The sequence below is a fragment of the Phalacrocorax carbo genome (assembly GCF_963921805.1).
Source record: "Phalacrocorax carbo chromosome 29 unlocalized genomic scaffold, bPhaCar2.1 SUPER_29_unloc_2, whole genome shotgun sequence".
NCBI lineage: Eukaryota > Metazoa > Chordata > Aves > Suliformes > Phalacrocoracidae > Phalacrocorax > Phalacrocorax carbo.
The window spans coordinates 1-23,046 of NW_026990232.1; the positions used below are offsets into that span (position 1 = coordinate 1).

General features: G+C 64.3%; 1 protein-coding gene across 1 annotated transcript; it reads right to left on the reverse strand.

Annotated features, from left to right (window-relative positions):
• Positions 1–2,052: 2,052 nt before the first annotated feature.
• Positions 2,053–22,593, reverse strand: LOC135310728 (E3 ubiquitin-protein ligase HUWE1-like; the record flags this gene model as incomplete). The annotated part of the gene is made up of 32 exons (XM_064439685.1): positions 22,438–22,593; positions 21,431–21,512; positions 20,085–20,174; positions 19,858–19,956; positions 17,592–17,798; positions 17,319–17,471; positions 17,146–17,208; positions 15,784–15,861; positions 15,652–15,699; positions 15,436–15,504; positions 15,210–15,309; positions 14,981–15,081; positions 14,749–14,899; positions 14,536–14,663; positions 14,297–14,437; positions 14,082–14,193; positions 13,876–13,989; positions 13,678–13,779; positions 13,498–13,578; positions 13,231–13,337; positions 12,941–13,118; positions 11,049–11,140; positions 10,747–10,958; positions 10,572–10,629; positions 10,302–10,478; positions 9,237–9,482; positions 8,981–9,114; positions 6,966–7,066; positions 6,131–6,337; positions 4,475–4,691; positions 3,429–3,551; positions 2,053–2,304 (listed from the first exon to the last, which is right to left on the reverse strand). Coding segments are annotated over exons 3-32 (3,896 nt in total), but the record flags the coding sequence as incomplete, so codon positions are not given.
• Between the last annotated feature and the right edge of the window lie 453 nt (positions 22,594–23,046).

The following is a 23,046-nucleotide window of genomic DNA, read 5'->3' on the forward strand; positions in this document are numbered from 1 at the left end:
GGGGGGCCCAGAGGGAATTTGAGGGGTGTTGGGGGGGCCCAGAGGGAATTTGGGGGGTGTTGGGGGGGCGCCGAGGGAATTTGGGGGGCGTTGGGGGGGGCCCAGAGGGAATTTGAGGGGCGTTGGGGGGGGCCGAGAGGGAATTTGGGGGGCGTTGGGGGCGGCGCCGAGAGAATCTGGGAGGGTGCTGAGGGAATTTGGGGGTGGTGGGGGGGTGGTGAGGGAATTTGGGGGACGTTGGGGGGGCCTAGAGGGAATTTGGGGGGTGTCGGGGGGGCCCAGAGGGAATTTGGGGGGCGTTGGGGGGGCCCAGAGGGAATTTGGGGGACGTTGGTGGGGCCCAGAGGGAATTTGAGGGACGTTGGTGGGGCCCAGAGGGAATTTGGGGGGCGTTGGGGGGGCCCAGAGGGAATTTGGGGGACGTTGGGGGGGCCCAGAGGGAATTTGAGGGGCGTTGGTGGGGCCCAGAGGGAATTTGAGGGGCGTTAGTGGGGCCCAGAAGGAATTTGGGGGGTGTCGGGGGGGCCCAGAGGGAATTTGGGGGGCGTTGGTGGGGCCCAGAGGGAATTTGAGGGGCATTGGGGGGGCCCAGAGGGAATTTGGGGGGTGTTGTGGGGGCACGGCAAGGGAATTTGGGGGGTGTTGTGGGGGCACGGCAAGGGAATTTGGGGGGTGTTGAGAGGGCAGTGAGGGAATTTGGGGGGTGTTGGGGGTTGCTGAGGGAATTGGGGGGTGCCGAGGGAATTTGGGTGGGGTTGGGGGGGTGCCGAGGGAATTTGAGGGGCGTTGGGGGGGCCCAGAGGGAATTTGAGGGGCGTTGGGGGGGCCCAGAGGGAATTTGAGGGGCGTTGGGGGGGCCCAGAGAGAATTTGGGGGGCGTTGGGTGGGGCGCCGAGGGAATCTGGGAGGGTGCTGAGGGAATTTATGGGGTGGTGAGGGAATTTCGGGGGTGTTGGGGGCGCGGCAAGGGAATTTGGGGGGGGTCCGGAAGGAATTTGGGGTGTGTTGTGGGAGTGGCGAGGGAATTTGAGGTGCTGCTGAGGGAATTGGAGGGGGCGCCAAGGAAATTTGGGGGGTGTTGGGGGATTGGTGAGGGAATTTGGGGGGTGTTGGGGGGGCATCGAGGGAATTTGGGGGGTGTTGGGGGGGCGTCGATGGAATTTGGGGGGGCACGGAGGGAATTTGGGGGGTGTTGGGGGGGCGTCGATGGAATTTGGGGGGGCACGGAGGGAATTTGGGGGGTGTTGGGGGGGCACTGAGGGAATTTGGGGGGTGTTGGGGGGGCACTGAGGGAATTTGGGGGGTGTTGGGGGGGCAGCAAGGCAATTTGAGGGGGCACCAAGGGAAATTGGGGGACCGACACCCCCCCCCATGTCCCAGAAGGTCCCACAGCCCTCACTAGAGCGCGAGGGACGATGAGGCCAACTGGGTGCCCTCCCCCCCCTCACCCCATGCCCCCCAAGTCCCCTCTGGGCGCCCCTCTGCACCCCCTAAGTCCCCTCCACAGCCCCCTGCACCCCCAAACCCCCTCTGCGGCCCCTCCCAAGCCCCCAAACCCCCTCTGCAGCCCCCCAAATTCCCCCTGCAGCCCCTCCACAACCCCCTGCTCCCCCAAATCCCCTCTGCAGCCCCCATGTACCCCCTCCACAGTCCCCCTGTGCCCCCAAACCCCCTCTGCAGCCCCCCAAATTCCCCCTGCAGCCCCTCCACAATCCCCTGCTCCCCCAAATCCCCTCTGCAGCCCCCCAAATTCCCCCTGCAGCCCCTCCACAATCCCCTGCTCCCCCAAATCCCCTCTGCAGCCCCCATGTACCCCCTCCACAGTCCCCCTGTGCCCCCAAACCCCCTCTGCAGCCCCCCAAATTCCCCCTGCAGCCCCTCCACAACCCCCTGCTCCCCCAAATCCCCTCCGCAGCCCCCATGTACCCCCTCCACAGTCCCCCTGTGCCCCCAAACCCCCTCTGCGGCCCCTCCCAAGCCCCTCAATCCCCTCCGCAGCCCCCCAAATTCCCCCCGCAGCCCCTCCCAAGCCCCCAGTTCGCCCCCCCGCACCCCCAAAGCGCCACCCCCACCTTCTGGGTGACGACGAGGAACCTCAGGGCGCTGAAATGGGCTTGCCCGTGGGCGGGAGCCTTCGCGGGCAGAGCGTGGGGCGACTCCAGCACCGTGCTGGGGTTCACCATCTTCTCCACCAGCATCAGCCACGCGTCCAGAAACTCGCCGGTGCCGTCGGGGAGGTCGGGGTGCTCCAGCCCCTCCGCCACCGGGACCTTACCCCCCATCGAGAGCGCCCAGTTGAAGGTCCTATGGGATAAAGGGGGTGGAAATAAGGCGGGTGGGGGGGCGTTGGAGGGTGTGTGGGGGGGGATTTGAAGGAGTTTGGGGGGTTTGGTGGGATTTGGGGGGGTTGCAGGGGGATTAGAGGGGCTTGAGAGGGTTTTGGAGAGGCGTTGGAGGGATTTAAGGGGGATTTGAAAGAGTTGGGGGGGGTTGGAGGGATTTGGGGGGCTTGAGAGAGGGTTGAGAGGGGTTGGGGGGGATTTAAAGGAGTTTGCAGAGGGATTTGAAGGAGCTTGGGGGGAGTGGCAGAGTTAGGGGGCTTGAGAGGGGTTTGGGGGGCACTGGAGGCTTTGGGGGCGTTTGGTGGGATTTGAGGGGGTTTGGTGGGGTTGGAAGAGTTGGGTGGACTTGGACAGGGATTAGAGGAGCTTGACAGGGGTTTGGGGGGCATTGAAGGGTTTGGGGGGGATTTGAAGGAGTTTGCAGGGGGGTTGGAGGAGTTTGGGGGGGTTGGAGGGGGATTGGGGGGCTTGGAGGGAGACTGGGGGGTGTGGAGAAGTTGACGGGGCTCAGAAGGGGATTAGGATGGGCGTTGTAGAGTTTGGGGGGTTTAGCAGGATTTTTGGGGGGTTGGTGTGATTTGGGGGGGCTTGGAGAAGGACCAGAGGAGCTTGAGAGGGTTCTGGGGGGGCACTGGAGGATTAGGGGGGTATTTGAAGGAGTTTGCAGGAGGACTGGAAGAGTTTGGAAGGTTTGGAGGGAGATTAAGGGAGCTTGAGAGGAGTTTGGGGGGGTTAGAGAGGCTTGGGGGGGTCAGAGGCAGTTTGGGGGGGTTCAGGGGGAGCTTGGAGAGGTTTACGGGGTGGTTGAGGGGAGTGGAGGGATTTGTGGAGGGATGGGAAGGATTTCGGGGGGGGATGGGAAGGATTTCGGGGGGGGATGGGAAGGATTTCGGGGGGGGATGGGAAGGATTTCGGGGGGGGTTGTGGGGTCTGTGAGTAGTTTATAGGGGGGTTGGAGAAGTTTATGGAGGGATTTACGGGGGGTTGGAGGGGTTTACGGGGGGTTGGAGGGGTTTACGGGGGGTTGGAGGGGTTTACAGGGGGGTCGCCCCACGTTTTTGGGGGGGGTTGGGGGGCCGGGCTTACTCGAAGAGGGCGTTGTGGCCGCCGGAGCAGAGGAATTTCTGCAGCATGAGGTGATAGGGGAACTTGCGCTCGTCGAAGAGCATGGGGGAGGTGAAGCCCACCGAGCAGATGAAGAACGTCAGCCTGAGGAAGAGGAAGAGGAAGGTGAAGGGAGGGAAGGCGATGGAATGAGGGGGGCCAGGCCCCGCCCACGGGGCGGCGGCCCCACCCTAGGTGCAGCTCTGGGTTCTGGGAGGAGGCAGGGGATGCAAACCCTGCCCCGCCTAAGCCCCACCCCTTCCCCATTGGCTCCACCCCCAAAGCCCCACCCCTTCCCTTGGCTCTGCCTCCAGCCCCACCCATGCCCCGCCCCTTAACTCCACCCCAACCTCCGCTCCAGCCAAGCCCCACCCCTTGCCCTTGGCTCCACCCCTCAGCTCCACCCCAGCCAAGCCCCACCCCTCAATCAGATGCCTCCCACCAAACTCCACCCCTACCAGCCCCTCCCCCTTGGCCCCACCCCTGCCAAGCCCCACCCCTTGGCCCCACCCTACTAAGCTCCTCCCCTCCCCCTTGGCCCCACCCCACCAAGCCCCACCCCTTGTCCCCACCCCACCAACCCCACCCTTTCACCCCACCCCGCTTGGCTCCACCCCCACCCCTTCCCCTTGGCTCCCCCGCCCATTCCCTCCCTCAGAACCCCACCCTTTCCCCTTGACCCCACCCCTTCCCCACGGCTCCCCCACCCTCCAGCCCCACCCTTTCCCCTTGACCCCACCCCAACCCCACCCCTTCCCCACAGCTCCCCCGCCCTCCAGCCCCACCCTTTCCCCTTGACCCCACCCCAACCCCACCCCTTCCCCACAGCTCCCCCGCCCTCCAGCCTCACCCCTCCCCCTTGGCTCCCCTGCCCCACCCCATGGCCCCACCCAACCCCACCCTTCCCCCGGGCCCCGCCCAGCCCCACCCCTTCCCCCAGCCCCACCCTGCCCCACCCCTTCCCCACCCCTTGGCCCCACCCAACCCCACCCTTCCCCCGGGCCCCGCCCAGCCCCCCCGGGGCTCACCGGAAGCGGGGGGTGGGGGTGTAGGGCGGGGGCTGCCAGCTGAGCCCCTTGGTGAGCAGCTTGGTGAGGGCGGAGGCGGTGGCGCGGGCGGCGGGCGTGGGGGCGGGGGCGGCGGCGGCGGCGTGGTGGCTGCGGCGCTGCCGCACGGGCGAGCCCACGCACAGCTTCACCAGCAGCCCGAAGAGCTCGGCCAGCGCCCGGCCCAGGCGCGACGACGCTGCGGGAGGGGGGGGCACAGCGCCGATGGCACCCCAGGGACCCCCTCTGCGGCACCCGACCCGCCGGGGTCCCCCGCCATGGCACCCGACCCGCCAGGGACACCCCCCTGCAGCACCCGACCACCCGGGGACCCCTGCTGCGGCACCCGAAACCCCAGCACCCAACACCCCAGAGACCCCCCCCGGGGACCCCCGCCATGGCACCTGGCCCGCCATGGCACCCGACCCACCAGGGACCCCCCCCGTGGCACCCAACTGCCTGGGGACCCCCTCTGTGGCACCCAACCCCCCGGGGACCCCCACCACGGCACCTGACCCCTCAACACCCCGGAGACCCCCTTGGGGACCCCCCTCTGCGGCACCTGACCCCGCAGCACCCAACACCCTGGGGACCCCAAAACCCAGCACCCAACACCCTGGGGACCCCAAAACCCAGCACCCAACACCCTGGGGGCACCCAACACCCTGAGGACCCCCAAAACCCAGCATCCAACACCCCGGAGACCCCCCTGGGGACCCGCTCTGCGGCACCTGTCCCCGCAGCACCCAACACCCTGGGGGCACCCAACACCCTGGGGACCCCCAAATCCAGCCCCTGGGGACCCCCGCCATGGCACCTCACCCACCGGGGACCCCCCCCCCATGGCACCCAACTGCCTGGGGACCCCCTCTGCGGCACCCAACCCCCCGGGGACCCCCACCACGGCACCTGACCCCTCAACACCCCGGAGACCCCCTTGGGGACCCCCTCTGCGGCACCTGACCCCGCAGCACCCAACACCCTGGGGACCCCAAAACCCAGCACCCAACACCCTGGGGACCCCAAAACCCAGCACCCAACACCCTGGGGGCACCCAACACCCTGAGGACCCCCAAAACCCAGCATCCAACACCCCGGAGACCCCCCTGGGGACCCGCTCTGCGGCACCTGTCCCCGCAGCACCCAACACCCTGGGGGCACCCAACACCCTGGGGACCCCCAAATCCAGCCCCTGGGGACCCCCGCCATGGCACCTCACCCACCGGGGACCCCCCCCGTGGCACCCAACTGCCTGGGGACCCCCTCTGCGGCACCCAACCCCCCGGGGACCCCCACCACGGCACCTGACCCCTCAACACCCCGGAGACCCCCTTGGGGACCCCCTCTGCGGCACCTGACCCCGCAGCACCCAACACCCTGGGGACCCCAAAACCCAGCACCCAACATCTGGGGACCTCCAACACCCAGCACCCAACACCCTGGGGGCACCCAACACCCCGGGGGCACCCAACACCCCAGGGACCCCCAAATCCAGCTCCTGGGGACCCCAGAACCCAGATACCCCCCCCCAACAGATACCCCCAATATCTGGCCTCTACTCCCACCCCTCCCTTTTCAGGGCCCCCCCCTTTTCAGGGCCCCCCCAGTTTCGGGGCGGGGGCGGCGGCCCCCCCTCACCGGAGAGCAGGGGTTTGATCTGCTTGATGCGGGCGGCCATGGCGGGCGTGATCTTGCCCTTGGCCTTGGGGTCGGCGGCGCCGGGCTCGTCCGTCTCCATGGGCGCCAGGGCCTCGCCCTCCAGCCCCATCCCCTCCAGCAGCCCCTGCGCTGGGGGGGGGTCGCCGACGCCCCCCGCCCCCCCGGGGCCGCCCTCCCCTTCGCCCTCTGGGGGGGGGCGGGAGGGGGGGCGGGTGAGCACCCCAAAGGTGCTGCTGCACCCCGCAGAGACGCCCCCCCCCCCCCCTTAATGACCCCCCAACAAGGCCCCTGCCCTCTGACAGACACACACACCCCCCCCCCCAAAGGTCCCCCCCAGGGACCCCCCAAGGTCCCCCCCAACCTCCTAAAGACCCCCCCCAACCCCTCCTCCTAGGGACCCCCAAAGGTCCCCCCCAAGGACCCCCCAAAACCCCCCTTCCCTCCTAAAGACCCCCCCCAAAGACCTCCCTACCCTCAAGGACCCCCCAAAACCCCCCTTCCCTCCTGAAAACCCCCTCAAAGACCCCCTCTGCCCTCCTAAAGACCCCCTCAAAGACCCCCCCAAAGACACACCCCCCAAAGCCCCCCCAAACCCCCCCTCCTAGGGGCCCCCCAAAACCCCCCTTCCCTCCTAAAGCCCCCCAAAAGACCCCTTCCCTCCTAAAGACCCTTCAAAGACTCCCCCACCCTTCTGAAGACCCCCAAAGCGCCCCTCCTAGTGACCCCCCTCCTAGGGACACCCCAAAACCCCCCTTCCCTCCTAAAGACCCCCCCAAAGACACCCCCCACCCCTAAAGCCCCCCCCCAAACCCACCTGCCCGCTTGCCGCCCTGGGGGGGGCTGGGCGCCGCCTTCTCCTCCTTGGGCACCAGCTTCTGCATGTCGGCCTGCCCGAACTCGCACCCCGGGGGGAGGCTGGGGCGAAAACGGGGGGTCACTGGGGGGTCCCCGCTTTGGGGGGGGGCTCCTCGGCGCCCCCTACACCCCCTAAGAGCCCCCCCACCCCCCCCCCGATACCCCACGTGGGAGGGGATGCTCCTCTTCATCTCTTTGGGGGTGTGGGGGCTGCACCCCACTGCTCACCAAGCACACACCCCCCCCAAAGATGCTCCCCAGCCCCCCCAAGGTGCCCCACAGCCCCCCAAAATCCACCCAGCCCCCCCGATCCTCTTGAATCCCCTCCAAAATCTTATCGAAGCCCCCCAAGATTCTCCTCAGGCCCCCCCCAAATCCTCCTGGACCCCCCCCAAGATGGTCTCTCACACCTCATGTTGCTCCCCAAAACCCCCCAAAACCCCCCAAAACCCACTTCTGACCCCCTTGGCCGCTCCTCAGCCCCCCAAAAATCCTCTTTGATCCCCCCAAACCCCCTCCGGATCCCCCCAAACGCCCTTTTGGACCCCTGGGGTGCTCCTCAACCCCCCCAAAATCCTGTTTCATGTCCCCCAATCCCCCTTTTGACTCCCAAAAACCCCCTTCTGAGCCCCCAAACCCCCTCCTGACTGACCCAAATCCCCCTTTGACCCCCCAAACCCCTTTCCCAGCCCCCCAAACCCCTTTTGAGCCCCCAACCCTCTTCCGAGCCACCCAAGCCCCCTCCTGACCCCCCCAAACCCACTTTTGACCCCTCCAACCCCCTCCTGGGCCCCCCAAACACCCTTCTGAGCCCCCCAAACCCCCTCCCGAACGTCCCAAACTCCCTTCCGAGCCCCCAAACCCTCTCCTGACCCCCCAAACCCCTGTGAGTCCCCAAACCCAATTTTGACACCTCCAAACCCCTCTTGACCCCCCAAAACCCCCTCCTGACCCCTCAAACTCCCTCCCAAAACCACCCAACCCCCTCCTGACCCCCCCAAACCCCCTCCTAAACCCTCAAACCCCCTTCTGACCCCCCAAACCCTCTTTGAGCCCCCCAAACCCCATCCTGAGCCCCACAAACCCTCTTCCGAGACCCCCAAACCCCCTCCTGACCCCCCCAAAGCCACTTTTGACCCCTCCAACCCCCTCCTGGGCCCCCCAAACGCCCTTCTGAGCCCCCCAATCTCCCTTTTGACCCCAAAAAACCCCCGTGAGCCCCCCAAACCCCTCTTGACCCCCCCAAAACCCCCCTCCTGACCCCTCAAACCCCCTCCCAAAACCACCAAACCCCCTCCTGACCGCCCCAAACCCCCTCCTGACCCCCCAAAACCCCCTCCTAAACCCTCAACCTCCCTTCTGACCCCCCAAACCCTCTTCCAAGCCCCCAAACCTCCTTCTGAGCCCCCCAAACCCCTTTTTGAGCCTCCCAAACCCCCTACTGACCCCCCAAAAACGCTTCCTAAACTCTCAAACCCCCTTCTGACCCCCCAAACCCTCTTCTGAGCCCCCAATCCCCCTTTTGAGCCCCCAACCCCCCTTTTGAGCCTCCCAAACCCCCTCCTGACCCCCCAAAACCCCCTCCTAAACCCTCAAACCCCCTTCTGAGCCCCCAAACCCTCTTCCGAGCCCCCCAAACCCCCTTTTGACCCCCCCAAACCCCCTTCCGAGCCCCCCAAACCCCCTTTTGACCCCCCCAAACCCCCTCCTGAGCCCCCAAACCCCCTTTTGATCCCCCCAAACCCCCTTCCGAGCCCCCCAAACCCCCTTTTGACCCCCCCAAAGCCCCTTCCAAGACCCCCAAACCCCCTTTTGACCCCCCAAACCGCCTCCCGAGCCCCCCAAACCCCCTTTTGACCCCCCCAAACCCCCTTCCGAGACCCCCAAACCCCCTTTTGACCCCCCCAAACCCCCTCCCGAGCCCCCCAAACCCCCTTTTGACCCCCCCAAACCCCCTCCCGAGCCCCCGCGTACCTGTTCGGGGTGCAGAGCGAGAGCAGCACGGTGCTCTCCCACACCAGGGAGCAGTAGAGCTGACTCAGTTTCCCCAAAACACTCAATCCCAACTGGGATCCCCACTGGTTCACCGAGATGGCCCGGATCTCGCTCTGCGCCGCGGCAAAAGTAAGGGGGGGGGGAGAGCAATAAACCCCAAAACAGGGGCACGGGGGGGAAAATGGGGGGGCGGTGGAGGATAGAGGGGGGTGGGTTTGGCCCGGAATTCATTTACCTGCCCGACACGGCACGTGTGGACGAACATCATGATGTAGGCGTGGGCGGCGGTGAGGGCGTGGAGGAGGGGGGTGGCCTGCGCCGAGAGGGTGGCGTCGGGGACGCTGCCGGCCCCCGCCAGCTCGCGCAGCAGCACCGACCCCCCCGGCGCCTCGATGGGCCGGTGGAGGGGCTCCAGCGCCGACAGGACGGCCTCCAGCTGCAGCAAGCCCTCCTGCAGCACCTTCGGCTCGTGCGACAGCGTCTGTGGGGGGGGGGGGGGCGGCGGGGGCGCGGCACGCGCGCGCCGGGGGTGACGGCGGGCTCGGGGGGTGGCCACGTCGGGGGGGGTGGGGGGTGGGGGGCGGGATTTGGGGGGCGACATCGAATTTGGGGGGGCGACATCGAATTTGGGGGGACCTCAAAGTCTGGGGAAGAACCCCAAAGTTTGTGGGGGGACCTCAAAATCGAATTGGGGGGCAACAACATCGAATTTGGGGGAGTGAAATTGGATTTGGGGGGGGCAACATCGAATTTGGGGGACCTCAAAATCGATTTGGGGGGGGCAACATCGAATTTGGGGGAAAATTCGAGACCTTTTTAGGATCCCGCTCCCCCAAAAACGATTATGGGCCTTTTTGGGGTCCCCCCTCAACCCCCCTCATGCCTTTTTTGGGTCTTCCCAAACCCCTGGATGCCTTTTTGGGGTCCTCCTAGACTCTGCTCCCCTTCTGGAGGTCCCCCGTTGCCCCCCACCAGGGCAAAGGACAACCTCAGCCCCTGCCCACCCCGCCCCCCGTCTCCCCATCACCATTTCAGGGTCCCCCCCAAACCCTCTATGGATCTTTCTGGGCCCCCCCAAGCCGTTTTGGGGTCCCCCACTCCCCCTCACCAGGGCAAAGGACAACCTCAGCCCCTGCCCGCCCCCCCTGACTCCCCATCACCATTTCGGGGTCCCCCTAAACCTTCTTACATCCCCCCCAAACCCTCCGTGGACCTTTCGGCCCCCACCCCCAGCCTTTTTGGGGCCCCCTCCCCCTTTTTGCCCCCCCCCACCCGAACGTTTTTGGGGTCCCCCCCGTACCAGGATAGATTTGCAGACTCCGGCCACGGCTTGGCAAGCGGCGGAGGTGGGGAAGTCGACGGGAAGGTTGGGGAGCCCCAAAATGGTGACGAGGGGGCGCAACCCCCGTTGGGCCACGAACTCCTGGCAGTGATCGTCCGTCGTGTTGTTGCTCAGGATCGACTCCACGAATTTCATCTGAAAAAAGGAAATTTTGAGGTTCGTGGGGGGGATTGGGGGGGCCCCTAAAACCCCCTAAAAAGGGGGGGTGAACCCTCTTTTTTAACTTACCACGTTGAGGATATAATCCATCAGGGGGATGGGGATGCGCTCCTCCGTGCCCACCACCCTAAAACCAAAGAGAGGGACGTCGAGGGGTGCCCCCACATCCCCCCCACCCCAAAACCTCCCTCGGGGGGTGGGGGTGTGTGTGTGTGTGTGTGTCCCCCCAAAAAACAGCACTCACTGCTGGCTGGGTTCGGCCTCGCTCTGTTGGGTGGCGCTGAAGCTCTGCATGGCCTGAACTTCCTCCTCCTCCTCATCCTCGCTCGAGGCTTCTTCGGCGGCGTGAGGGGAACGAGGAGGGGGCGCTGCCGCCGTCCCGTCGGCCTTCTGCATCGAGGGTTTCTGGCAGATATACTTGGGGTCCCGGCCCAGGCTGCAAATCTCCTCTAAAAGCTATAAAAATAGAGAATAAAACGGTAAATTTTAAAGAAAGGCTCATTTTAAGGGGGTCTGGGGACCCCGAAGCTGTCCGTCGTGCGTCACCTTGATGATGGCGGTGGTGGCGTCGGTCTTGAGGGTGGGCTGGTGCCGCATCAGCTCGTCCACGGCGCTGCCCAAGTTGGAGGCCGTGTCTCCTGTGAGGGGAAAGGCAGAGATTTGGGGGGGGGGGGGGGCGGGGGAAGGAAGGGGGAGGGTCCCCAGAGTGAAAAGGAACACCCCCCGCTCTTAAACAAAGCGCCCCAAAAATGAGGGGTTTCTTGGCGGGAGAGAAACAACCCCAAAAATGAAGGGGGTGGGGATGGCGGTGGGGCAGCTCTCTGCAGTCCCCCTCGCTGTGACACCCCAAAAATAGGAGAATTTCCCCCAAAATAAAGCCAACCCCCCCCAAAATAAAGCAGGTCCTCCTTAAAACAAAGCGCATCCACTCCAATATACAAAATCCTCCCCCAAAATAATGGGAATCCCCCCCAAATAAAGGTGAGCCCCCACAAATAAAGCCAAGCCCCCCCAAAATAATGGCAAGCCCCCCCCAAATATGGACAAGCCCCCCAAAACACAAGCGAACCCCCCTCAAAATACAGCGACCCCCCCCAAAAACGAGGCTGAACCCCCCAAACTGAAGCAAAACGCCCAAAGCGACACGAACCCCCCAAAAATGAAGACAAACCCCCCCAAAACCACCTGAATCCCCCTCGAGACAATCCCAAAACGACACAAACCCCCCAAAGCGAGACAAACCCCCGTCAAATACAGAAAATCCCCCCCAAAACAATCTAAATCCCTCCCCAAATGCAGACAATTACCCCCAAACCGACCTAAACGCCCTTAAACACAGACAATCCCCCCAAAAACGATCTAAACCCCCCCAAAAGCAAAGGCAACCCCCTGAAACAACCTGAATCCCCCCAAAGCGACCTGAATCCCTCTCATACACAAACAACCACCCCCAAACTGACCTGAATCCCCCCAAACTGACCTGAATCCCCCTCAAATACAAACAATTCCCCGCAAAGTGACCTGAACCCCCCTCAAAACGACCTGAATCCCCCCAAAACGACCTGAACCCCCCCCAAAACGACCTGAATCCCCTTCAAATACAGACAAACCCCCCCAAGTGACCTGAACCCCCCCAAAACGACCTGAACCCCCCCCAAAACGACCTGAACCCCCCCAAAACGACCTGAACCCCTCTCAAATACAAACAACCCCTCCAAAGCAACCTGAACCGCCCCCAAAGCGACCTGAATCCCCCTCAAACACAGACAATTCCCCCCAAAACGACCTGAATCCTCCTCAAAACGACCTGAATCCCCCCCAAAACGACCTGAATCCTCCTCAAAACGACCTGAATCCCCCCCAAAACGACCTGAACCCCCCTCAAAACTACCTGAATCCCGCTCAAATACAAACAATCCCCCCAAAGCAACCTGAATCCCCCTCAAACACAGACAATTCCCCCCAAAGCGACGTGAACCCCCCTAAAAACGACCTGAATCCCTTTCAAATACAAACCCCCCCAAGTGTCCTGAATCCCACCAAAACGACCTGAACCCCCCCAAAACGACCTGAATCCCTCTCAAATACAAACAACCCCTCCAAAGCAACCTGAACCGCCCCCAAAGCGACCTGAATCCCCCTCAAACACAGACAATTCCCCCCAAAACGACCTGAATCCTCCTCAAAACGACCTGAATCCCCCCCAAAACGACCTGAATCCCCCTCAAATACCAACAACACCCCCCAAAGCGACCTGAACCCCCCCCGAAGCGACCTGAACCCCCCCCCAGCGACCTGAACCCCCCTCAAATACAAACAACCCCCCCGAAAATGACCTGAACCTCCTCAAAACGACCTGGACCCGCCTCAACACGCCGCAAATCCCCCTCAAATACCCACAATACCCCCCCAAAGCGACGGGAAGCCCCCCCGCTCACCGAGGGGGTCGGAGCTGCGCCGGCGCCGCATGGCGGGGAGGTAGTCGGGCGAAAGCAGCACCTTGAAGAGCCGCTCGAAGGGTTGGCACTGCACGAACGACTGCAGGCCCCGGGCGTTGAGGCACAGCGCGCTGAAAACGTTGGGCAACGAACCCAAAACCTCGCGGGTGGCCGGGACCTGACACCCCCCCAAAAAAAGAACAACACACAAAACACCCAAATATAATGAAAAAAAGAGAAAAAGAAGGGGTGGGAGGTATCGGGGGGCTGCGGGGGGGGCGTAAACTCACGTCCTTGATGAGCAGCGCGTGCAGCATGACGTCGGTGAGGCCGTTGTCCTGCAGGGAGGAGAGCAGCGAAGGCTCCTGGAACACGAAGACCGTCACCACCTCGGTCGCTGCGGCGGGAGGAGAGAGACGGGGGGCACTGAGGAGAGGGGGGGCGGGGGGGGTTTTTTTTTTCTTTTTTTGGGGGGGTGGAACTCCCCCCCCCTCCCCCCAAAATCTGTCTTTTCCCACCCCACATCCCCGCTGGGGGGTTTTGGAGGCGAAGCTCACCCAGGAGGAAGAGCGAAGGGCCGTAATATTCGGCGTTGCTGATGATGTGCTTCAGGGAGGTGGGCAGCGAGCCGTCCATCACTTTTGGGGTGGGGGGGGGCCACAAAAAAAGGGGGGTCAGGGGGGTGATGCGTCCCATATCCCCCCCCCCAACATCCCCCTGGGGCTGGGGACACTCACCGTGTCGGATCCCGTCGGAAAAAGCGGGATCTTGGATGGCTTTTTTCAGGAAATTCAGCATGGATTTGAGCAAAGCGGCGCGTTGGGGGATGCACTGGACGCCTGGGGCGGGGGGGACACACACAGAGAGAGAGGTGTGAGCCCCCCCCCCGCCCCACGGCGTCCCCAACGCCCCCCCGAAGCCGGGGTGTCGCCTACCGCCGCGGGGGGACGAGGAGGCGGCGGCGCTGGTGCTGGGGACGGCGGCGTTCGCCGGATCCTGCCGGGTGTCGCTCGAGGGACCGGGGCTGCTCTCCATGGCCACGTCCGTCACTGCGGGGGCGACGGGGACGTCAGGAGGGGGGACAAGTGACATTTTGGGGAGGGGGACGGACGACACACCCGTTTTTAACTCCTTTCCCCACCTTCCATGTCCGTCTCCATCTCCTCGCCCTCGGGGAGGGCGGCGGCGGGGGGACGCTGCACCTTGGGCTTGATGACGAAGGGACACTCGCGGCGGCACAGATCCACCTCGTGCTGGGGAAGGGGGGGGGAGAGAAACCCCTCAGCACCCCAAAAAAACCCCAACCAACCTCGGGAGGAGCCCCGGAATTATAAAGGAGGGAGGGGGACGCGCTACCTCGAGGCGGTAGATGAAGATGGAGAGGCCGCTGTGCGACTGGAAGGCGGCCATGTCGAGGTTGGTGATGAGATCCACCACCCGCACGGCTCGGGTGACGAAGGTGATCTGGTCCTGCTCGTCCCCCAGGAACTTGATCACCTTTTAAAGGGTTAAAAGAATTAAAAACGAAAAGAAAAAGGGGGTTCGAGGGGATTCCCCAACGTATTTCGGGAGCCTCGCGGCGGCTTCGCGCTCACCTTGAGCAGCGCCTCCATCATGCCGCAGGAGACCAGTGCCTCGCCGCCGGCGTCGTAGCTGGCCAAGTGGTAGAGGAAGGAGAAGAGAGCGGTGGCGAACTGGTGGGGGTAGGGCTCCATGGAGGGGTCTGGGAAGGGTCAGGAGAGCGTTAGGGTGGGTTAAACCCCCCCAAAAAAAGGTAGGGGTGCCCCTCGGGGTGCGAGCGAACCCACCGATCATGGCTTGGATGCAGTTGCGGACTAAGACGGGCAGAAAGCCGTGGTAGGAAGCGGTGCCGGTGCAGTCGATGATGCTGCTCAGCTTCGGGGTTCGCTCCAGGTGGACGATGGAGGTGAGGGTTCGTAACGAAGCTGCCTTAATGTCCTGGGTGGGGGTGGGCACAAAGTGAGCCGGGGGGTGGGTTTGGGGGGCTGGGGGGGGCGTCATTTGGGGGGGTTTCCTCACCATTAGCTGTTTGTCGGTGATTTGGAGGACGTCCACGAGCTCCTCGATGAGGCCGTTGTAGAGGATGCTGTTGGCCGACTCCTGCAAGGCGTTGGAGTAGACTGCGGGGAAGAGAGGGAAGTAAGGGGGGGTGTCACCCCAAAAAGCCCCCCAAAACCACCACCCCCCAATTAAAACGCCCCTTCTCTAATCAAAAAACCCCTTTAATTAGCATTAATTAACCCCTCACCCAGGATGGAGATGGCGTGGAGCCGCGCTTGCACCGCTTGCAGTCGCTTCTTGTGGTTGGAGAAGCCGTGGGCCAGGCGGATGTGGGTGAACAGAAGCATCTGTAGGAGGGGGCGCAGAAGGATTTGGGGGGGTCAGGGAGGATTTTGGGGGGGGGTCACCCCCTCCTCGTATCTGTCTGCGCCCCCCAAAACCCCCGGGGTGCCCCCCGTTTTCGCCCCACTCGCCTGTTTGTCTTTGGGGATGCTGTACATCTTGGTGAGGGACTCCATGATCTCTGAGGGGCTCTCCGAAATCTGGGGGAGGGGGGGACATGGGGAAAATGGGGGTGCAGAAAGAAAAATGGGGGTGCAGAGAGGAAAATGGGGGTGCAGAGAGAAGGGGGGCCCCCCTTTTGAGGCAGGACCCCCCCCAAATCGACGCCAGCACCCCGCAACACTCACCTTGTCCAGCTGCTCGATGTGGATGTAGTGTAGGGTGGTGCTGGTGGCCTGAGGGGGGGTCGGGGGGGTTAGGGGGGGCCCCCCGTGTTTTGGGGGGCCCCCCCACATCCCCAAGCATCCCCTGTCACTCACCCGCTTGTCCACCTTCACCTCAACACCCGGCTCGGCGTAGAACTCGAAGTGGAGGGTGGTGGCGCTGGGAGGGTACTTCTGCGGGGCGCGGGACGGACACGCGGACATGGGGGTGAGCGGGGAGGGGATGGGGGTGTCCCCTCCCATGGGTGGGGGGCAAGGAAGAGACCAGAGGGGTGGCAAGGTCTGCTGTGGGGACACCAGGACGCCAGAGGGGTGACAGGATCGGGCCCAGGGACACCAGGGCGCCAGAGGGAGGACAGGATCGGGCCCAGGGACACCAGGGCACCAGAGGGGGGACAGGATCGGGCCCAGGGACACCAGGGCACCAGAGGGGGGACAGGATCGGGCCCAGGGACACCAGGGCACCAGAGGGGGGACAGGATCGGGCCCAGGGACACCAGGGCACCAGAGGGGGGACAGGATCGGGCCCAGGGACACCAGGGCACCAGAGGGGGGACAGGATCGGGCCCAGGGACACCAGGGCACCAGAGGGGGGACAGGATCGGGCCCAGGGACACCAGGGCACCGGGGGGGGACAGGATCGGGCCCGGGGACACCAGGGCACCAGAGGGGGGACAGGATCGGGCCCGGGGACACCAGGGCACCAGAGGGGGGACAGGATCGGGCCCAGGGACACCGGGGGGGGGACTGAAGGGGACTGGGGAACCCTGCACATGACGGGGGGGGGACCCGGGACAGTGTTGGGGGACACCGGAGAGCACTGGGAGACCCCGAGACACGACAGGGGGACACGGGAGAGTTGTGGGGGACCCCGGACCATGACAGAGGGGGGCAGGGCAGTGTTGGGGGACCCCAGAGCACCCCAAGAGGACACAGGATGGATTTTGGGGACCCCAAAATGGCACTGGGGTCCCCAGGACGTGAGAAAGACACCCAAAACAGCGCTGGGGGACCCCAGGACGTGATGGGGGGACCCCAGGACAGTTTTGGGGGACCCTAGACCATGACAGAGGGGGGCAGGACAGTGTTGGGGGACCCCAAAGCAGCCCAAGAGGACACAGGATGGATTTAGGGGACCCCAGGATGCGAAAAATACACCCAGAACAATACTGGGGGACCCTGGGATGTGATGGGGGGACCCTGGGACAGCGCTGGGGGACCCCAGGACAGTGTTGGGGGACCCCAAATCACCCCAAGAGGACACAGGATGGATTTCAGGGACCCCAAGATGGCCCTGGGGACCCCAGGACGTGCGAAATACACCCAAAACAGCGTTGGGGGACCCCGGGATGTGACGGGGGGGACCCCGGGACAGCGCTGGGGGGACCCCGTTGATGGGACAGCAGGAGACAAGACCCTTCTGGGGGACCCCGGGGTACCCCCAAACTTGAAGCTCACCAGCATGTGGAGGTCCCGGCAGCACTCGGCCAACCCAAATCCGTTCTCTTTCCCGCCCCAGCTCTGCGCAAAGCGACAAAACCAGCGAGGTCACCATCGACGCGACGGCGAGGGGACACCCCCCAAAAATAAAAAGGGGGGGGGGCGGGGGGCGCTGCCCCTCCCCCCTTTACCTCAGCCAGGTGCTGCAGGCGGGAGAGGAGGGGGCTTCGCTTGTCGGACCCCAGGCGCGTGATGTAGTTGGAGCGTTTGCTGAAGACGTAGAGGAGGTTGAGCACGGCCAACACCACTTGCATGTCCGACGAGGCCAACAGCGTCGTCAGGTGCTGCGCGACACCGCCCGCGACCGTCAAGCGACAAGGCCAAAAAACCCCCCCCCTCCTTCAAAAAGCAGGGGGGTTGTGGGTTTTTTAGGGGGTTCCTCCCCCCCCCCCCTTTGCCGGTACCTCGATGGAGCTGTAGAGGTGGCGGGAGAAGCTGTACTCGATGAGGAGAGCGGTGAAGTTGAGGAGAGCCAAGAGGAGGGCTTTGAGCTGCTCGCGCTCCGGCCGGTCGCAAGCCAGCATCCACGACATGTTTTCCACCGGTCGACCGGCTTCCGCCAGGATCCCGTCGAAGCGATCCAAGAGATCCACCCAGTGGTAGAGCTCGCACTGGATTTCGGGGCGGGGGGGGGCACGGATGTTGGGGCAGGGGGGAGAGAACCATCAGTAACCCCCCCCGATATCTTTGGGGGGCCACAGAGGGACGCCCCACCCTGTCTGAACCCCTTATGTGCAATGGGGGTGGGCCCCGTTCCCAATTCAGGGCAGGGAAACGGGGTCCTGCTCCTTCTCCCTGCTAGTTTTGGGGGGCTACAGGGGAATTGGGGTGTCCCCTTAGCGGTTTGGGGGTGCCCTGTACTGTTTTAGGGGGGCTGTGGGGAAACTCGGGTGCCCACCTGGAGTTTTGGGGGCTCTGTGAGCCGAGATGCTCAGAGCTGTGCCAGCCCCAGGGAAGTTGGGGGGCTCTGGTGGAACTGGGGTGTCCTTTTGGCAGGGTATGAGGGAATTGGGAACCCCCTTAGTGGTTTGGGGGTGCCCCTGTACCCTTTTAGGGGGGCCGTGGGGAAATTGGGGTGCCCCCCCCCGAGATTTTGGGGTTCTGCAAGCAGAAATCCTCAGAGCTGTGCCAGCCCCAGGGAACTGGGGGGCCTCTGGGGGAACTGGGGTGTCCCTTTGGAGGGGGCTAAAGGGGAACTGGGGTCTCCCTTTGGTGGTTTGGGGGTACCCCATGCTGGTTTTGGGGGGCCGTGGGGACATTGGGATGCCCCCCCCCGAGATTTTGGGGTTCTGCAAGCAGAAATCTTCAGACCCGTGGCAGCCCCAGGGAACTGGGGGGCTCTGGGGGAACTGGAGTGTCCCTTTGGGGGGCTATAGGGGAATTGGGGTGTCCCCTTGGTGTTTTTGGGGTGCCCCATTGATGTTTTAGGGGGGCCGTGGGGAAATTGGGGTGCACCCCCCCAAGATTTTGGGGCTCTGCATGCCGAGACGCTCAGAGCCGTGCCAGCCCCAGGGAAGTTGGGGGGCTCCGGAGGAACTGGGGTGACTTTTTGGGGGGCTATGAGGGGAACTGGGGTGCCCCCTTGGTGGTTTGGGGGTGCCATGTACTATTTTAGGGGGGCTGTGGGGAAATTGGGGTGCCCCCCTCGAGATTTTGGGGGTCTGCAAGGAGAAATCCTCAGAGCGGGGCCAGCCCCAAGGAAGTTGGGGGGCTCTGGGGGAACTGGGGTGTCCCTTTGGTGGTTTTGGTGTGCCCCTGTGCTCTTTATGGGGAGCTGTGGGGAATTTGGGGTGCCCTTTTGAGGGGACTGTGGGTACATGGGGGTGCCCCCCCTCCTTTTAAGAGAACTGTGGGGAAACTGGGGTGCCCATTTTGGGAAAGGGGGGGTCAATAAGGAATTTGGGGTCCTCCCCTGCTATTTTGGGGTGCCCCCCTTCTAATTTAGGGAAGCTCCAGAGAAACCAGGGTGCCCCCCACCCCCAGTTTTGGGGGAAATCGGGGTACCCCCTCAGGACCTATAAATGGGGCTGGGGAGAAAATTAGGGTGCCATCCCCCACACACACCATTTGCAAGAAGAATGTGGTAAAGTGGGGCACCCCCCCATTTTGGGGGTGCTATAGGGAAATCGGGGTGCCCCCCCAATTTTGTGAAGAGCTGCGCTAAAATTGGGGTGTCCCCAAACATGTGGGGGGGGGCTGTAAGACTTATCTGCTCCTTTTATAGGTGCTGTGAGGAAATGGGGGTGCCCCCCTGCCATTTGGGGGGGGCTGTGGGGAAACTGGGGTGCCCCCCACCATTTTAGGGCTCCAGAGGGGTTCTCCTTGGGGTTTGGAGGGGGGTCTGTGAAAAGCACAGTGCCCCCCCACCCCCAATTTTAGGGGTGCTACTGGGTACCCCCCACCATTTTGTGGGCGCTGTGGGGAAAAGCGGGGTGCCCCCCACCATTCTGTGGCAAAACCGGGGTGCCCCCCCCCCATTTTAGGAGGGGGCTCACCCCCACGGCAGCGAGCGCTTCGGGGCCGAGCCCGGCGTCACCCAAAGGGCGACGCTTCGCGTTGTCGGGTGCCCCCGCCCCCCCCCCAAAATCTGAGCTCCCCTTCCAAATTTCGGGGTGCCCCCCCTTAAATTTCAGGGCCCCCCGTGTCCGTCCCCCCCGCCCCGTTTCCCACCTTCCCGATGTTCCATGTCTTGATTTGCTGCAGCTCGGCCAGCAGCTGCTCGTCGCCGCACGCTTTCAGCTTCTCGATGAGGGCCCGGCAGTCGGCGGGCTGAGAAATTTGGGGGGGGGGGGGGGGGGGAACGGACATATTGTCACTTAACGCCCCTCCCCCACCCCGTGGGACCCCCCCACGAGTGTCCCCGACCCCCCCCAGGGTGTCCCCGACCCCCCCCTCACCGCCTCAGTAGGGGTTTTCTTTAACTTTGTCCGATCCACTTTCATTTTGGGGAGGGGGGGGGGGGGTTTGGCCTCGTCCTCACGCTCCGCCTGTAAATAAAGGTTATTTTTTGGGGGGGGGGGGAACACACAGAGCCCCTTTGCGCCCCCCCCCCCGCCCCACGGGTGACAGGGTGACCCCCCCCCACCCCGGCGTGGGTTTCGGCGGGACTCGGCGTCGCGGCGCCCGGCGATGACGTCGCGGCCGCCGGCTGAACAATGAATGTGCAAAACCCCGCGGCGGCGTGGGGGTGTCTCCCCCCCCCCCAATAATCACACACCCCCCCTAATTAACACCGCCAGGCTAATGAGGGGAAGCTAATTAGTGCCCTAATTAAGCCCGCGGGGCCGGCCCCCACCCCCCACCCCGTTGTGGCCGCGTCCTGTCCCCCCTCCCCGCGGCGCCGGCACGGCCGGTTCGGTGACGGTGACGCATCAAATTGGAAATGGGGGGGGGTGTTTGGGGGGGGGTGTTTGGGGGGGGTGTTTGGGGGGGGCCCCCCCTTGGAGAAAAGGCTCCTTTTGGGGTGCTCCCCCTGAAAATGACTCCTTTTTGGCCCCCCCCCCCCATGGCAAAGGGCTCCTTTTGGGCCCCCCCACCCCAAGAGGTCATTTTGGGGCACACCCCCGCTCAGAAAAGTGTTCGTTTTGGGCCCCCCCCCCCCCCCCCCCAAATAAAGGGCTCCTTTTGGGGGCACCCCCCCCCCGAAAAGGGCTCCTTTTGGGGGGCCCACCCTCACAGAAAAGGGCCCCTTTTGGGGGGACCCCCTCACAGAAAAGGGCCCCTTTTGGGGGGCCCCCCCCCCACAGAAAAGGGCTCCTTTTGGGGGGTCCCCCCTCACAGAAAAGGGCTCCTTTTGGGGGGCCCCCCCCTCACAGAAAAGGGCTCCTTTTGGGGGGCCCCCCCCTCACAGAAAAGGGCTCCTTTTGGGGGCCCCCCCCCTCACAGAAAAGGGCCCCTTTTGGGGGGGCACCCCCTCACAGAAAAGGGCCCCTTTTGGGGGGCCCCCCCCTCACAGAAAAGGGCCCCTTTTGGGGGCCCCCCCCTCACAGAAAAGGGCCCCTTTTGGGGGGGGGCCCCCTCACAGAAAAGGGCCCCTTTTGGGGGGGGGCCCCCTCACAGAAAAGGGCTCCTTTTGGGGGGGGCCCCCATAAAACCTCCAGAATCCCCCCTCCATGCCATCCTGTTCCCTCGTACCCCCCCCGGGGTGGTTTCAAAACCCCCTCCCATATTTTAGGGATACCCCCCCGCCCCCCCCACAAAAAAGTGGGGGGGCCACAGTGGAATAAAAAGGGGGGGCCCTTACCGGGAATCACAACCAGTCCATCCTCGGCCCGGCACTGGCCCAGTCACTCGCCGTGGGGGGGGCGGGGGAAAGCTGGGTGCTTCTGGAAGGGGGGGGAGCAAAAATTTGGGGGGGGTGTTTGGAGGTTTGGGGTCCCCTGTGGGAAGAGTTAAATGATGGGGAGACCCCGGGGGTGGGCAGAGTAAGCTGTAGAGAGGAAGCAGAGTGATGCTGGGGAGGGCCCTAAATGGTGGTGGGGGGGTAAATTAAAGTGGGGGGGGCCTAAATTCAAGGGGAGCTGAGGGGGAAGGCCCTAAGTCTCAGGAAAGGGGCCCCCAAATCGGGGGGGGAGGGGGCCCTAAATGCTGGTAGCCCTAAATCACTAGAGGAATGGGGGGTCCCTAAGTATTGGGGAGGCACAGAGAGAACCCCTAAATCCTGAGGACTTGAAGACACGGGGGTGTAAATCATGGAGGGGGGGCGGGTAAATCTTGGGGACCTGGAGAAAGGGGGGGGGGGGCTGGTAAAGGGATCCCCTAAATAGTATGAGACTGCTGGTGGGGGGCCCTAAGTTATGGGGAGACCTGGGGGGCTCCTGAGTTATGAAGGAGAACCCCAAAATACCGAATGAGAATCTAAATTATGGGAGAACATAAATCATGAAGGGAGAAACCCCAGAACACCGGTGGGGGGTGTAAATCGGGGGGGGGGGGGGGAGTGGTAAATAACGGGGGAGGACCCCAAAACACCGAGGAGGGGGTCTTAAAAGACGGGGAGCGGCCTAAATCACGGGGGGGGGGGGCCTAAATCACGGCGAAGCTGCGGGGGGGGTGGGGGGGATGGTATGAGAAGAAAAAGGGACCCCCAAAGCACGGGAATCTGGGGGGGGGCGGGCGGGGCGGGCTCCGCATGACGGAGCCAGCTCTCCTCCCCCCCCCGTTCCTTAAGGGCAAGGGAGCCGCGGCTGAGCCGAGCCCCCCCCCCCAATACGTCCCCCCACCCCGGTCCCCACGCGGCCCGGCCGGTACCTGCTAAGGGGGTGTTGGAGGTAACTGGGATAAAAGGGGAGACGAGAGAAAGGTCGGGTTGGGGGGGGGGGGGGGGAGGGGGGGGGGGGGTCAGCACCGGGCCCGGCCGCCTCCTGCCGCCGCCGCCGCCATCTTACACAGAGCCCCGGCCCCGCCGAGATCCCGCGAGAGCGGCCGGTCCCGCGAGAAGAGGGGCGGGGCGGTGGCGAGGGGACGGGGGTGGGGATTGGCGGGTTGGAGGAAAAAAGGCGTGGCGCGGCACCAACCCACCAATAGGAAGACACGGAGGGAAATCTCGCGAGAGGACGAGGAAAGGGAACGGATGGGGAAATCTCGCGAGAGTTCGTGAGGAGAATGGGGGAGGGGGGCTCTCACTGAGCGCCCTACCGGGGGGGGGGGGGGGGGAGAAGAACGGGAAACCCCAAACTCCCCCCCTGCCGGTAACGGCACACCCCCCCCTTCCCCTCCCCCCACAAAACATCCCCTCAAACACCGGCACTCACCGGTGGGATCTCGCGAGGCGGCGGCAGCGCGTTAGCCCCGAAACCTCGCGAGAGGCGGGCGGAGATAGAACGGGGGGGGGGAGGGGCAGCACAGGACCCGCCTCGC